This window comes from Mesoplodon densirostris, chromosome 6, assembly GCF_025265405.1.
Source record: "Mesoplodon densirostris isolate mMesDen1 chromosome 6, mMesDen1 primary haplotype, whole genome shotgun sequence".
NCBI classification, from domain to species: Eukaryota; Metazoa; Chordata; class Mammalia; order Artiodactyla; family Ziphiidae; genus Mesoplodon; species Mesoplodon densirostris.
Genome location: NC_082666.1, coordinates 120342499 through 120358922, shown reverse-complemented (window position 1 = coordinate 120358922; position 16424 = coordinate 120342499). Strand labels below are relative to the sequence as shown.

General features: G+C 47.4%; 1 protein-coding gene and 1 non-coding gene across 2 annotated transcripts in view; one reads left to right on the top strand and one right to left on the bottom strand.

Moving 5' to 3' along the window:
* Window positions 1–16424, top strand: part of LOXL2 (lysyl oxidase like 2) — a 102105-nt gene that overhangs the window by 32284 nt on the left and 53397 nt on the right. Inside the window, exon 3 of the mRNA XM_060102548.1 lies at window positions 4057–4232. Within this exon, the coding sequence (XP_059958531.1) occupies window positions 4057–4232 (176 nt within the window). The remainder of the gene's footprint in view (window positions 1–4056; window positions 4233–16424) is intronic.
* On the bottom strand, window positions 7147–7283 carry LOC132492828 (small nucleolar RNA SNORA2/SNORA34 family). Its single transcript, XR_009532884.1, has one exon. It is a non-coding gene; the product is annotated as a small nucleolar RNA SNORA2/SNORA34 family (small nucleolar RNA).

Here is a 16424-nt window from a genome sequence, read left to right as displayed (position 1 = left end):
TGGAAACAGTAAAATGAAGTTTTGCTTCGGATTGGCATTTCGCATCCAAAGTTTGAGCCCCATCTGTGTCCCTAGTGCCACTTTCCTAGCAGCTCTGAGATGGCACGTACTGAACTGTGCTCAGAATCACCCCGCATTCCAATAGCAGAACAAGAACTGGTTGCTTTGGAATCAGAACCGCCTAGTTGTTAGGCATTAAGCATACAGGAAAAAAAAAATGTCATGAAATCAGGCCAAATTAGTTTATCATGCCTGCATCTGGGGCTAAGTAGAAATCTACATTTCCACTATCTAAGAAAGTAACTGGTAGGAATGCCTAGAGGGTAGAATTATTGGGGGTGAATTGAAGCTTCTTAAGAAAGCAGCTCTTTGGGATAATAGCTCCCATTAGCGCTCCAGGGTGCTAATTTCAAATCTTCCTTATCAAAAAGTAAAGCAGGCCCTGGGGCATCTGTTTTGCAGCTCTTCCTGCTGCTGTTAGCTGTGTGCTGTCCCGTTTCCCCTCTCCTTAGCCAGGGTGGTTTCTCTCACTGCAGATGGAACGAGGGCTCTGTTTCTTTTCACCATCTCTGTCCATTCAGCAGCTTTGCTACAGAATGTTCCAAAGAAGAGGCCCCGCTTCAAATGTGGAGGGCCTTTTCCGTTGCTAGTACTTAGCAAGACAAACATTGGTTTGTTGTTGAAACAGCAATCGATTAGGGAGCATATGTTTCAGTGGAGCTTGATGTCTTGGAAACGAGGCCAAACTGAGAAACCGGTTGGAAAACCGCAGCCCAGATGTTTTCAATAAGCCCTTTGTTCCCCTCAGTACGTCTGAGGGGCTCTCCTTTGAGGCCTGAGCAGCCATCTGTCGCAGCAGACATGTCTCAGCGGGGCCTCGAAGTCAGGAGACTGGCCCCGGGTCCCCTCTGACCTTGAAGAACCTCAGATTCTCCTTGGTTTTCTCATCTTTACAATGGGAGTGTTTTTATCTGCTTTTTCCTTGCATCATGGAAACAACAGAATTCATTGTTTTTCTGACTTACTGGAAGGAGGAAGGAGAAAGGGAGGGTGAACACATACTAGGCACATATGTTATCTCATTGAATCTCCATGGTGACCTATTTGTTGGTATCATTATTTTCACTTGAGAATGGGCTTGGTGAAGTAGTTGACCCAGTCACGTGGTGCCCAGGCCTGAGTCAGAGAGAATTTGAACCCAGGTTTTCTGACTCCATTATGCTATAGAGCAGGGGTCCCCAACCCCCAGGCCATGCACTGGTACTGGTCCGTGGCCTCTTAGGAACCGGGCCACACAGCAGGAGGTGAGCGGCAGGTGAGCGAGTGAAGCTTATCTACCGCTCCCCATCGCTCTCCATCACTTGCATTACCGCCTGAACCATCCCCCCCCACCCGTCCCAGAAAACTTGTCTTCCACGAAACCAGTCCCTGGTGCCAAAAAGGTTGGGGACCGCAGTACTAGAGTCCTCCTGGAGTCCTGAGAAAAAGGAGAGCTTTGACTTTGTTTCCTTTCATTGTGTAGTAATACTAATAAAACTCACTACTTGAAAACCCTCTAGCACTTAACATTTCAAAAAATTTTTAATTGTGGTAAAAGGCACGTAACATAAAATGTGCCATCTTAACCATTTTTCAGTGTACAGTTCAGTAATGTTAAGTACATTCACACTGTTGTGCAACCCATCTCCAGAACACGTTTCATCTTGCAGATCTAAAACTCTATACCCGGGGCTTCCCTGGTGGCGCAGTGGTTGAGAGTCCGCCTGCCGATGCAGGGGACGCGGGTTTGTGCCCCGGTCCGGGAAGATCCCACATGCCGCGGAGCGGCTGGGCCCGTGAGCCATGGCCGCTGAGCCTGCGCGTCTGGAGCCTGTGCTCCGCAATGGGAGAGGACACAACAGTGAGAGGCCCGCGTACCACAAAAAAAATAAAAATAAAAATAAAACTCTATACCCATTAAATAACCGCTCCCCAACTGCCCCTCCCCCAGCCCCTGGTAAACCCCATTCTACTCTCCGTCTCTATGATTTTGACTACTCTCAGTACTTTATATATGTGGATTCATGCAGTATTTGCCTTTTCGGGACTATTTCACTTAGCATAATGAACTCAGGGTTCATCCATGTTGTAGCATGTGTCAGAATGCCGTTCCTTTTTAAGGCTGAAAAATATTCCAGTGTATGTATAGACCACAATTAGTCAATGGACACCTAGGTTGCTTCTACATTTTGGCTATTGTGAATGATGCTGTAATGCATATGGGTGTACTGATATCTCTTTGAGACCCTGCTTTCAATTCTTTTGGATATATACCCAGAAGTGGGAATTGCTGGGTCATATGGTAATTCTATTTTTAGTTTTTTGAGGAACCACCCTACTGTGTTCTATAGGGGCTACACCATTTTGATAGGGATAGAGTAAGATAATCCAATAGTTTAAAAATCCCACTAAGAGATCATGGACAGAGAGGGAACTTTGGGAGACCCCTGTAAGTTAATGATCACTCAAGAAAGCAAGCTTGCTTAGCAATAAAACCATGCAATAGAAGCACGAGACAGGCCTCAAGACAATAAAATAATGGTAGGAAAATGACACCTGTATCCTGCCACTGAGGTCATTAAGTTAACGATTCCTAGGACTTGTTCCTCTGCACGCACTAAAAACAAAAATACAGGACAAAGATGACATTCCAAAGTAGAAGACCCTCATTATACTGAAACCTGAGATGATTTACCTTATTTTAGCATAGATTGCCACCTTTTTTGCTCATTTCCATAGCGCCATGAGAGTCCTGGTTGGGCCACAGAGGGACAAAAAACTACCCCACCCCCGCCCCAATGTGGAGGAGGGGCTGATGATGGAAGCCTGATGTCTACTCGAGAATGAGGAAGGAGATGGTCGTCTACCACTCCCCACTTTTCCTTTGATTATAAAAATGTAGTTCACCCAGCTCTTGGGGGCAGCGCTCCCTTGCCTACCTGCTTGTATGTCTCACAAGCATCCTATATTATTAAATCCACCTCTTATCTATCACTTTGCCTCTTGCTGAATTCCTTCTGTGCCAAGACATAAAGAACCTGAGCTCCACCGAGCCCTGAGACGTGTTCTGTGGTTTCAGTGTTACAATCCTGCCAACAGTGCACAAGGGTTCCAGTCTCTCCACGTCCTTGCCAACACTTGTTATTTCCTGTGGTCGTTTTTGTTTTGGTAGTAGCCATCCTAACGGGTGTGAGATTGTGTCTCATTGTGGTTAACCCTCTAACACTTTGCACTCAGAATTCCCCGCTTACTGCAAATCAGGTAAATGCACAGGAGGTAAGCAGAGTCCCACGGCCTCCCAGGCAGATTGCCCAGCTAGAAACCAGCCCTGCCTTCACCTGACTTCTGAAGTGTGAGGAGGAGGCTCTGTGGGTTAGCCTAGCTGGGCCATCTCTGAATCAGTGGATGGGAAACATCAGGAAGTGGAAAGAGCACTGAAAGGACCAGGGTTCTGGGTTCAGGAAGGTGGCCTTGCACGATGAGTTGCCTTCCCTGAGCTTGTGCCATAGTCAACACAACTAAAATCATCACCACCATCATCATCATTACCATTTTGAGTAACTATGGACCAATGATAAATTAGGCACAGGTCATGTCTTATATCTAATCTGCACACGCCCCTGACATTCGAGTGTCATTATTATCCCCACTTTACCTATGAGAAAAGGGAGCTTTGATCAGGATCATACAGCTAAGTGGCTGAGCCAGAATTCCTATCAAACAGCTTAGTATCCAAAGTCCCTGTTCTTCCCATTATACTACGTGCCTTCTGGGCTTAAATCTGATTTCTACTCTAATCATGTTCAATCTGCCACATCCCTAAATCACATCCCTCTGGCAAGGGAATCCAGATGGTCTCGAACTGTATGCAGTATCTCAACACACTGACCAATTGATGACCACACACAGCTGCCAAAATTAGGGAAAAACTCTCTTTCTGTGTATGCCCTTGGTGCCCCCAAAGACTCAAACCTACTCTGACGTGGAGCTTGGCTTCTCTCTTCTCTGCTTCCTTAGGGCCCATCTGGTTGGACAACGTCCACTGCACCGGCAGTGAGGGGACCCTCGCAGCCTGCTCCTCCAATGGCTGGGGTGTCACTGACTGCAAGCACACGGAAGATGTGGGTGTGGTGTGCAGTGAGAAAAGAATTCCTGGGTTCAAGTTTGACAATTCGCTGATCAACAACATAGAGGCAAGTCATGTGCTCTTTTTTTAAAAAATTGAAGTGTAGTTGATTTACAGTGTTGTGTTAATTCCTGCTGTACAGCAAAGTGATTCAGTTATACATATATACATTCTTTTGTATATTCTTTTCCATATGGTTTATCACAGGATGTTGAATATAGTTCCCTGTGCTATACAGTAGGACCTTGTCGCTTATCCATCCCATATGTAACAGCTTGCATCTGCTAATCCCAAACTCCCACTCCATCCCTCCCTCACCCTCCCTCTCCCTTGGCAACCACAAGTCTGTGAGTCTGTTTCTGTTTCGTAGGTAGTTTCATTTGTGTCATATTTTAGATTCCACATATAAGTGATATCATATGGTATTTGTCTTTCTCTTTCTGACAAGTTCTTGTGCTCTTGATGACTCCTTCATGTGAATGTTTTCCTTCTTCCTTGTATCTCACTTCTCACCTATGATTCCAAGAAGTGTGTGTGATCACTTTTGTGGCAGGTGGGGGGACCTAAACCAATTTCATTTGGTGCCAGGGCAGTTGAGGAAGGATTTCTGGAGAAGAGGCTGCTATCAGTGGGGAAAGGGCATTCCAGACACAGAGAACGACTTGGACAAAGACACAAAGGCACGGAGGTGTGAACTGGGGATGAGCAGGTCGGTACCGCTCAAGACTGTAATTATGAATGTGGAAATAGTGTGAAATGAAGCTAGAAAGGCCTGTGCTATGTACAGGAGCTTGCCCTTTGGACTAGGAAGGTGTATCAGCTAGCAACGGCAGTGTAACAAATTATCCCACCCCCCTCATATTTTGCAACAAACATGGATTATCTTGAATAGCTTCTGAGGGTCAGGAATCCAGGAGTGGTCAGCCAGTTCACTCTGCTCAGAACATCTTATGAGGTTGTAGTCATGTTGTCAACTGGAGCTGGGGACTCCTCTCCCAAGTTGACTCCTGTGGTTGTCGGCAGGTTTTTGCTTCCTTCTGGCTGTCAGCTGGAGGCCTCTGGTCTTCTCCACACAACCTCCCAATAGGCTGCTTGAGTGTCCTTAAGACATGGCAGTTGTCTTTCTCTAGAGTGAGTGACTCAAAAGAGAAAGAGAGAGGGAGCAAAACATGGAAGCTTCATCTTTCATAACCTCATCTCGGAAGTGATGGGCCATCATTTCTGCTGTATTCTATTGGTCACTCAGACAAACAGCATACAGTGTGGGAGGAGATTACCCAAGGGTGTGACTACAGAAGGTAGTGGTCATTTGGGGTCATCCTGGGGACTGGCTGCCATAGGACAGTTGTCCCAGATCTAGCTGGGGATCAGAATCACTTTTATTTTATTTTATTTTAAATTTATTTATTTATTTATTTATGGCTGTGTTGGGTCTTTGTTGCTCTGTGCGGGCTTTTCTCTAGTTGCAGTGAGTAGGGGCTACTCTTTGTTGCGGTGCACAGACTTCTCGTCGCAGTGGCTTCACTTGTTGCAGAGCACGGGCTCTAGGCGCACAGGCTTCAGTACTTGTGGCACACGGGCTTAGCTGCTCTGCGGCATGTGGGATCTTCCTGGACCAGGGAACGAACCTGTGTCCCCTGCATTTGCAAGCAGATTCTTAACCACTACGCCACCATGGATGTCTCCAGAATCACTTTTAAAATGCACTGGCACCTCATCCCAGACCTCCTGAATGAGAGTCTCCCACTATGGGACCAGGTTATTATTTTTAAGCTCTCTCAGATGATTCTGATGTTGCCAGCCTGACCCAAGTCAGCATTTGGGAATGGCAAAAGGGCTTGTGACCCTCCTACATTTATGGCTAAATTTCAGATTGATCTTTTCAACAAGTTCTCCAGCCAGAGAACAAAATGAACAAACATATATTGCAGTCCTCTTGTGTGCAACATATGTGGGGCTTAGGACAGGAAGATGAGGCAGCCAAGACTCCCTCCTCAAGAGGACTCCAACCCCCAAGGGGATGTTGGATCTGCCATGAATCCAGGCCAAGGAGCCTTCACTGTGCTTTAGCCTCCAGCTGACCTCAGGACTAATGCTGAAGAGAGGTGACTCTTGAAATTGCCCTATTTGGGCTCCAGAGGAAGTTCTCCCCAGACTGTGGTCTTTACATTTTCCTCCCATGACTCACTCGGTCCCAGCCTTTCTCATATGCTCCAAGAGCGCACTGCGTATGCTGGGAACTGGTCCAAGCCTGCAGGATAGTGTGGAAAAGGATTCCCAGCCTTCTTGCAGCTGGCAGCATGAGACCATCTCTAGTGGACACTCTTCAAGTGCTGCTATTTTGTTTGGGATAACTAGAAGAGATGGTTACAGAGTTGATGTACTTTATTTAGGCTTCCAGTTCCTGATGACGACTTTGCTTTACCATGAAGTTTGTAATTTGGAGGGTGGTCTTATCCAGTCCAGTTTCACACATTCCATCGCCACTCTTTATAACCTCATATGAAATAATTAGCACCCACTCATATGTATCTCATCTTTCCAGTGTTGGAAGCTCCAAAGGGCAGGGCATACATCTAATTCACCATCATATCCCATAAAAATAATGCTGGGTACCTAATGGGAACAAGATCTCCAATTCCCAAATTTTCTTCTTCCCAGAAATGAAAACCAAAGATCATCATCCACTTGGGTGAAGAATATCCTAGGATAAAATATCAAACTAAACAGTGATGAGAAATGCACAGAAGCAAATCATTCCTTCATAGTATTGTCCTGCCTAATAGGACAGTGAACTTATGTGTGACATCTTTGAGGGTTTTTTTTTTGGCGGGGGGGTCCACAGAAATTTTTTAGTAGTAATTGGATCTAATAGTATTATTATTCTACTGAACAAGTTAAATCAGGGATCTCTAAATTTTGGAATCCCAGTATTAATCAACTACAAATAAATATTAGCCCATATCTATCACCAACGACTGAGATGTTTCTTTCTAATGAATTGACCGTTACATTTCCGAAGTTCTGAAACAGCCAACAGACCATAGAAAGAGACTTCTTTAGGCTCCTGCTTGAAACCAAGAGCTTCAGCAAACTGCTGGCCTTGATTCAGGGCCAAATGTGTGACATTGTTAATGGGCTTTTGCTCATCCTACAACCTCAGGAAAATCCACATGGATTGTCAAGCAAAGATCCAGGCTCCTGGGCATAAGAAAGTCACTGATAGCTTGAATCAAAGGAGGGTGGGCCAAAATGTTTGTGGGTTTTGGATTGGGAAAATGAGAAGGTTCATCTGTCACTAGAAAAAAAAATAATGGTTCTGGCAAAGGACTCTGTGAAGGGCACTTCAACGGAGAAATGTTTATGGAATAGCTCTATGGGCCAGTTCTACTGCTTAGCATTTAAAGGGGAAATAAGATGGGTCATAGAGAAAGCAGAACCTTAATTGGGTGGAATAGGCTGAAAAATGACGGGAAAAAATATGTTGACGAGAACTTTCTTATTCTGGAAGGGCTGAGATTCTGTGATAGGAAAGCTTAGTATCTGCCTTTATTCTGGACATTTGTTGGAAGCCTGCTGTACACACATCATGGTCTGGGACACCACCGGGGAAAGTAAACATGACCCTTGTCCTCTAGCCCTTATAACCCAAGAAGACAAGATGCATGCCTCGGGGAAAATTAGAAGATCATTCCAAGGCAAGGAGCCTAGGTCCTAAATGAGTTTACAGTAGCCCAGAGAGGGCTAGCTGAGGGGAGTCTGGTTTAAAGGGCTGGATAACTTCTGCAGCCTCTAAGCTTTGTGTTTTCCTAGAAGGCCTCCCTCTTGCTGTCATATGAATCAGACTGGTTACCATGGACCAGACTAGAAGCTTTCCTGTCTAACCAGGGATGCTGTGGAAATTTTCAGTTGATGAGTAGTCCCCTGTAATCTCTGCCCTTTGGTATCTGCTAAAAGTAGGTCATCAACAGGCCTAGATCTCAGGGTGTCTGACGAGAACCTCGGAGAGTTACCAGAAGATTCTTCCATCCAGGACTTTGTGGCTCAAGCTCATGCGTACGGGCAGGGTTGGCCCGATGGGTAGGGAGCCACCCAGACCACCTACCAGGAATATTTGTGGGATGTGAGAAGTTTCTCCGAAATACCTCATGTAATAGCTGTCAGTAGCTTAAGTCATGCAATCACTCATCTTGGCTAGAGAAATGTCCCCTGTTAGATGTGTGTGGACCAGAGGAAGACATGTAGGTTTGGTGGACATGCAGCTAGGGGGAGTCGTGACTCATGATACCCAGAACTGCTGATTAATTAGCGTGAACACAGTGGATGGTCTCTACTGGTGTAGCCCAAGGCTCCACTCTGTCTTTCCACCATGTATCAGAAATTTGCGTGGAGATTAAAATGTACACTGATAATATTTATAGGAGACACAAAACTAGGAGAGGTTGCTGGGATAAAACATCATAGAGTGAGATTCAGAAGAACCTCAGGAGGTTGAAATAATAGACCCAAACTGGAACATGTTAGGGATGAATATAAGGTCCTATATCAAGGTTCATGGGGGGCAGGGGGCGGGAGCAGGGAATAGCTAAAGAGTAAAAGCCAGGGAAAGTGACTGAAAGCACTGATTATATTTAAAAGATCCCTGAAGGGAACTGGTTGCCTAAAAGCTCAGTATAAGCCAAAGGTATGGTATGGCTGCTAGAAAAGTGAGTGTAAACTGATACACTGGGGGAAGACTTATTTCCCTAAACTCCTTACTTTTTGGACTAAGAACTAAGTGCAGTTCTGGGGTCATCTCTTAACTGTGTCTCCCGGAGGAGGGACAAGCCGAGTGGAGACAGGTCTGGAAACCACATCATATGAAGAATGAAGATACTGTGTCAAGAAAAGAGATATGGGGGTGGGGGGAGACATGTCCGTTCTCTTCAACTATTGAAGTGCTACCATGGAGAAGAGTGTGATCAATGCTAACTTCCAGAATTAAGATGGATGGGGAGGGATTGGGATGTAGATTTCAGCTCTGTGTGAAAACTCTTTGAGGCTGAGTGATGGGGCTACGCATTTCAACACAGTCTGAAGACTCTATAACACAGGGGATGGGGCTTACCTGTTAGAGGTGAGCTCCTTGTCACTGGAGTAGCTCAAGCAAGAACTGGATGACCTCCTGCCAGGAATATCACAGCCAGATCCCTACATGGGAAGGACACAGAACAAGGTGATTACCAAGTTCTAAGATCCCTTGTTTCTCGGCATCTATGAAAATGCACCCAGCCCACACAGGGGGTGCACACTAGCTGGCTATTGGCAGTGCCCACCATTGTGTGAATTGGGGTCATGCATCTGACACACAAACACACACACACACACATACACACACAGAGAAGGGATGCCAGCTAGTGTGTGTGCTCGGGATCTCTCTCTACCGCTTCTCTGGTCCGTCATGACTTTGGCCTTGAAAGCAGACACTTCTCACCTGCACTCTTCCACATCAAAGTGAAAATTCGAGCCCCACTCTTCTCAACTTCCCCCGGTTGGGGGCCCATAAATTCAAAAGCAGCCAAGAGTGAAGTGTCAATTAATACCTTCTCTGTGTCTTGTGACCCCAGATATAAACAATTAGGCTAGTGAAGGTCATGAAGACACCCCATCTCTTCTCAGCCTTATTTTGAAAGGGTGAAGCCGGGTTCTATAATATCCACCCTCGTTGACGCCTGGAGACTGGGAACAGATTACAGACCATTATAGATGACCCTCAGAGGCTTGCTCCTTCTCCGGAGCACACTGGAATTCCCCAAGCAGAGAGTGGAAGAAAACTGCATCCGTCTAGACCAAGTTCATCCCACTCTGGGATGCCAGAGGCATGAGTCACTAAACCCTGGGGCCTGAATGATGGAATTTCACTCGATGAGCTAACTCTGCTTCTGTGGACTCCTACATCTGCTTGGGGCATCCTCGGGGGCCCCTTGACACTTCATAAATTCCCTTCTAGAGGAGGGAAAAAGTGCCTCTTCTTCAGACGAATGACCCCACCCAAGGAGAGTTCACAGGTTTGGCCCCTGAGCTCCCTGTTGGCCAGAGCACAGAGCGAGTCCACTCTTTTCTTTAAGATGAGTGGGTTGAATTCAATCCCTTCCAGCTATGAAGTCTGTAATCCAGAGTGGCAGTGGTTTCTCCATCAGAATGGCACGGCACACACTCATTCTGTAAGGGGAAAAATCAGATGATTTCTGGAAAAGTGCTTTGCAGACTATAAAGTGTTAACAAGAGATTCGCCTTACCACTGATTCACCAACCTGGGTTCATTTCATCCAGAAAATTAACCAAGCAGGGTCTCCTTTCTCCCCTTTTCTGTGGTCTAAGTTTTAGACCCCAGAGTGGAAGGCAGGACCCCTGAGTTCTGGTCCCCTTGGAGCCTAAGACTTGTAGCTGTATGTCCAGAGGGACTGACCCTTCTTGGGTCTCTGGGCACCTCCTTGTAAAACAGCATTTTCCGCAGGAAAATGAGTCTTGAGCCAATTCTCAAAACCTTCTTCAAAAGAGGGAAACAGGAGCAAAAAATAAAATGTAAAATACTGTTAGTTTCGAGTGAATATATCTTTTTTAAACCTAGAAAACAGAGCTCCAAGGCTTCCCTGGTGGCTCAGTGGTTGAGAGTCCGCCTGCCGATGCAGGGGACATGGGTTCGTGCCCCGGTCCGGGAAGATCCCACATGCGCTGGGCCCGTGAGCCATGGCCGCTGAGCCTGCACGTCCGGAGCCTGAAGAGGGAAACAGGAGCAAATAATAAAATGTAAAATACTGTCAGTTTCAAGTGAATATATCTTTTTTAAACCTAGAAAACAGAGCTCCAACCGAACCTCCCTGGAGTTCAGAGGCTCTTAAATCAAGAGACTTTGTTTCCTGTCTACAGCGGTGGACAAGTTGGAAAAAGCATTAGATAAGGAAAGATTACAAATCCAGATGCCCTTGTGAACAGCCCTCTCTACACTGGCTCTTTTGCACATTGCTAAGTCATGTGCTCACAGAAAGGCTCGTGGCTGAGGCCGTGGACCGTTAGGTCAGGGAACATAACGTGTTTTTTCCTTTCTTCACCTTCTCACCCCACCTTCTTCTCTACCCATTATTTTAAAGGCTCTTTTGCAAAAGCAGTTAGGTTCCCAGAATTGATTGGAAATCCCCCGGCTGTGAGATTTAGGGGTGGCCTGTCCCCCGAGTGGCCCCGGAGCCCCAATTTCTCCTTTGTGACAGCCGGCAGCCCAGGCAGTCTGGAGGGGCCAGGAGTGAGAGGATGAGGATGGAGCCAGGAGCAGGGTATTCGCTTCCAGCGGTGGGGAGAATCCGGTACCCTCCCCTCTGCTCTCTCTCCTCCTTCTGGAGGGGCGCTGAGACCTGAAAAAGCTCTTTCTTCCCTCTTAACCACAGGGATGGAGGCTGTTGTGAATTTTTTAAATTCCAGAAGTCCAGGTTTTTATTAGCCACAGTTAGCTGCCAAATGCTTCAAGGTTTTCCCCTCAGCAGCAGCCTTATCTCCCCAGCATCTTGGGGGGCTCTTAGGGGTGGAGGCATGGAGCCTGAAAGGGAGTAATTAACTCTAGAAAGGCCCAAACACTTCCCGGCCAGGAGTTTCCACACACACACACACACACCCAAGAGGACACGCAGCAGGTTACACTGGGTGGTTTAAAGAAAGGGGGTCTGTTTTCATCTCTGTGGAGTTCAGAAGGCAGTGGTCCCTCCAAGCTAAATATAGCCCTGCTTCTCCCGAAGGCCACAGGGTAGCTGGCCGGCTTCCCTCTGTGGCAGGAGGAGAGATGGTAGCAAGTGGGCAGTTGGTGTCGGACCCTTCAGCAAGGGAGTAAAGGGCCACGATGGGAGCCCACAGCGTCTCAATCCCCAGACTTGCCGAACTGTCAAGCTGGGCCATCACATGTAGCTCTCCTAGGTTTTCTCTCCCAGCCTACAGAGAGCTTGGGCAAGAAGAGGTATTAGATCCTGTCTGGTGCTAACATTCCGTGATTCTATTTATTGAGAGCCTCTATGTGGTCTGGGCTCACCAGCCACCAACCACAAGGGGAACAAGAGAAGTAGTTCTAGGGTGACCTGTTTTCCCAACGAAAAATAGGTCACAGCATCTGAAAAGCAAAAGGGCATTTATGCAGCTAACAGAACAGAATATTTGAAATTGTGCACATCCTGGCAGATCTGGGAACCCTATCCCTGGCCGGGGTGCTGTACACACAACCCTCTGAAAATTATAAATATTATAATTGTTTGCGAGTTGAAAGAAATAAGTAATGTTATACTCACTCATTAGATGAAATCAATGAATAAGTAGCCTTATAATTTGTCATAGAAGAAATAAATAAATGGCAGTATGTACTCCAACATTGAACAGTGTGGACTGGATGGTAAATTCTGTGGCAGTTTGGAAAGGGAGAGGTTATAGAAGAAATAAATAAATGGCTTGAGATCAGTGGGAGGGAGGCTCTATGGAAGAAGTAGGAGCTTGAGCTGGGCTGGAGAAAGCCTCTCTCTGCCCTGGTTGGGCAGGTCTGTTCTGTAGGGCGGGGCTCCTGATGTGACTGTGGTGAAGGTAGTGGCAAAGGGCCCAGGTGGTTCATTCGAGTCACCTCAGCCATGCTGGAGGGGTCAGCGACAACGACTCCCCCGCCGGCCCCATCCCCATGAGGCTGTTGCTAAGGCAGCTGGATGCTGTGTCTGTTCGTTCGTTCATCCACTACATTTTAATCGGGCACCAGACTCTATGCTGGCCTGGGAATCAAGGGATTAATGAAATGAAAGGACAGTCTTGCCCTCCCGAAATTTGCTGTCCCATAGTGGAGAAAGACGATTTCCCAAGTCATTACTTTGTCACCCTGGTGATGGTTGCTGGGAGGAGAAGCATCAGGTCAGGTCCCCTACCTGGGAGCATGGTGGACCGTTTGGCCAGGCCCACGGACTTGCCTGGTTTGTGGCCTCAGCACCCCTGATGGGCCAGAGGGACTGGTTGCTGGCGCAGGTGTCCTGCCAGCTCCTGCAGACAGCAGGTCTTGACTGTTCTCCAAAGAAGCAGCCTCTGTTACCCACCCCACTGCTTTCAGGTTGGAAAATGAAACACAGAGCATTTGATTCTCCAGCAGCGTTGCAAAGCTCTTGGTTTATAGGAGGAGGGCCCAGACTGACTGTGGGCTTTTTCCTCTGGTGCCTCAGCATGACCTCAGTTCTCAAGCCATTCCCACCCCGACCCCCTCCGCCCAGACTGGTCTCCATCACAAAGAGCTGAGCAACAGAGATGCTGCACTGCCTTCCCACTTCCCTTTCATCTATGTAGCCCAGTAGGAATCACTGGCTAGAGAATATTCCCAGCAGTTTCTTAGGCTGTGAATTTCCGATTTGATCATCAAGAGAGGATAATTACAGCGTAGCCGGCTTCTTCCAGTACAACATGTCTTGTACTGTTGACAGATGACACCCACATAGCTAAACCATCTAAATGTGTGCTGAGGGCCAGATCAGCTTTTAATTCAGTTTATAACTATTTATTAGCCTCAGATTTCAAGGGGAAAGGGGAGGGTGTTAAACAGCTCAGATGACAAGAGGTCGCATGGATAAAGTGCAGACAATCTCCTTGTCCATCTCGGTAAGTCACACAAGTAGTGCTTATGCTGTGAAAAAAGACAAGCCTCTCTGTTTATTTTGCATTACACCAAGAATAAAGGGAGTCTTTATTACATTTTTGGCTGGAGAGCCCAACATTTCTAGTTAAGCTGAATTCCTGTAACTGGATTTTCTTAAATGATTATTAGTTTGTTCCAAGAATATGTGAGGACCCACGATGTCTCGTGTCTGGCACTCGTTGCCATGGGGAATACTAGAATGAATAAAGCACATAAATTCTGTCCTTGAGAGACTCACAGTCCGATGAGGTGGCAAAATGAAAAGGTAGATAGTACAAGGTAGTCAGTATAAGCCAAGAATGAATTGAGGGACCCAGAAAGCAAATGCTAGAGGAATAAAGGAGTCGAATCTATGTGGATGAGATATTTGCGGGAGGGACGTCACAGCCCTCAATAGGTATTTTTCAAACGACTGAATGAACAAGATTGTTCCTGAAGGTCAGGAGGATTCTGATCGGTAGAGAGGAAGGAAAAAAGGACTGCAGGGAGCAGCTTGATGCTGGGGTTAAAAAAGTGATGTCAGCCTGGCACCTTGAGACTGGAAAAAGGGCACGGAGGAGATGAGGTGGGTCCTATCAGGAAGGCTCTTGACCAGGAGCATAAGCCCTGGGGGAGCCACGGGAAGGTTTTGAGCCCAACCCACAAATGCACAGCGGTCAGCTGGATGGATATGCCAGCCATGTGTGAGATGGACAGGGTCAGCTTCATCCGGACCGGGGAGAGATACAGGGTCCCGTGAAATGACAGAATTGTGATGCTCTTCTCTTACTTCCACTACATACCTGCCTGGACAATAGAAGTGGGAATGAGAAGGTGACTGAAGGGTAGGAAAAGCACTTCTGGGGCAGAATGGGCCATAAGAGTGAGGAAGAGAGAGGGAGCAGAAGGCATGCGAGGCTTGAGGGCTGCAAGCTGGAAGGGCGTCACCTGCCAGCCCGCAGGAAGGAAAGACCGAGGGCATCCTGGCTGCGTTTGGTTTGAGGTGCTGAGGAAGGCGCCAAGATGGCACCTGGGAAAGTGGATCTCTATCTGGAAGGCCAGTTTTTTTTTTTTTTTTTTTTGCTGTACGCGGGCCTCTCACTGCTGTGGCCTCTCCCGTTGCGGAGCACAGGCTCCGGACACACAGGCTCCGCGGCCATGGCTCGCGGGCCCAGCCGCTCCGCGGCATGTGGGATCTTCCGGGATCGGGACACGAACCCGTGTCCCTTGCATCGGCAGGCGGACCCTCAACCACTGCGCCACCAGGGAAGCCCGGAAGGCCAGTTTTTAAAAACAGCCAAATAAAGAAAGCTAAGGGCTTTGAGAGCAAGATGCAGGAACCTGTTAGCTGTAGAGGGAAGGAGCTTGCTAAGTGAGCAGCAATTGTGCAGCGCTAACCAGTCACGTGTTCTAGTTGGGATGATGGCGGACGAGTATATCTCCATCATGGTGTTCCCACCTGACACCACTCCAAGGATGACTTCTCGGGTGGGAAGGCCTGGGCTGATAAATTATGTAATTAATTATGTAATTAAATTACGACTTCTAGAGGGAAGGAAGGCGGATAGTTGGGCTAAGATCTGGCCCTTGCTAATGTGCCCTCCCCGGGAGGCCATGAGCTTAGTGCTGACTTTCAGAGAAATTGTGAAGTGCATCCTTAGAGGCTTGCTTGCTTGCCTTGCCTCCCCCTGTATCTTTTCCTGATGCAATCTCCAGCTAGACTTTCAAAACTGGTGATTTTTCCTCTTTGGCGACAGCCCCAGGCTGTCACATTGTGGAATTTGCAGTTCATTCACAGATGCGGCAAATGTGAAATGCCATTCAAGCACAAGACTGGGAGCCCAGCCCTGGTGCTTCTTCACTAGCCTTTCTTTCCACCAACCCCCTAGTTAAGGCAGGGCAGGGCATGGCCTCAAGGCACCTTTATTTTCCCCTTTGGAAGCCGGTGATAATCACTCCCGGAGGATATGAGGAGTTTTGAATAGGACAAGCCAGGAAGGTTCTGTGAATTCCTTGGAGGGAAGCCTTTTGGTGAGCCCAGTGAACTATTATCTCAGGCAAGAGGACCAGCATTCAGACTTTCATTTGAATTTGAAAAAGTGCCAGGTGCATTGCTGGCTTCTGGGCTATCGGGCTTAATGTAAAACTCACAAGTGTAGAGAGACTTTTGTTAGAAAAGAAAAATGTGTATATGTTTTAGTGTTTCAAATCTTCACTTCTCTTGAAGTTGAACTTCTGGGGAAAAAAAAAGTCCTAACACTTGCGGTTATGGAAGGGATTCCACAGCGGTGAGGTCAGGAGGGCTGTTTGTGTATACGTGTGTGTTTTCCTACACAGAGGTCTCTGAGCAGTCCAAGTGAGCTCTTAGCCAGCAGCAACCCCTGAATGTGTGCCATGGAGGGTTTCCCTGCTACCCCCGGCCTGAGTCCAAGGGCAGCTGGGAGGTGGCTCTCTCCCCTCACGTACGCTCTGGCCTGACTCACGGCTCCTCTGGGCGGGTCGCAGAGTGGACTTCACATATGGACTTCAAATGGGCAGAGCCCAGAGGGAGCCCCCCAGAAGGCTGAGCCCCAGGCCCTGCCCCGTGTGGGACAACTCCATACC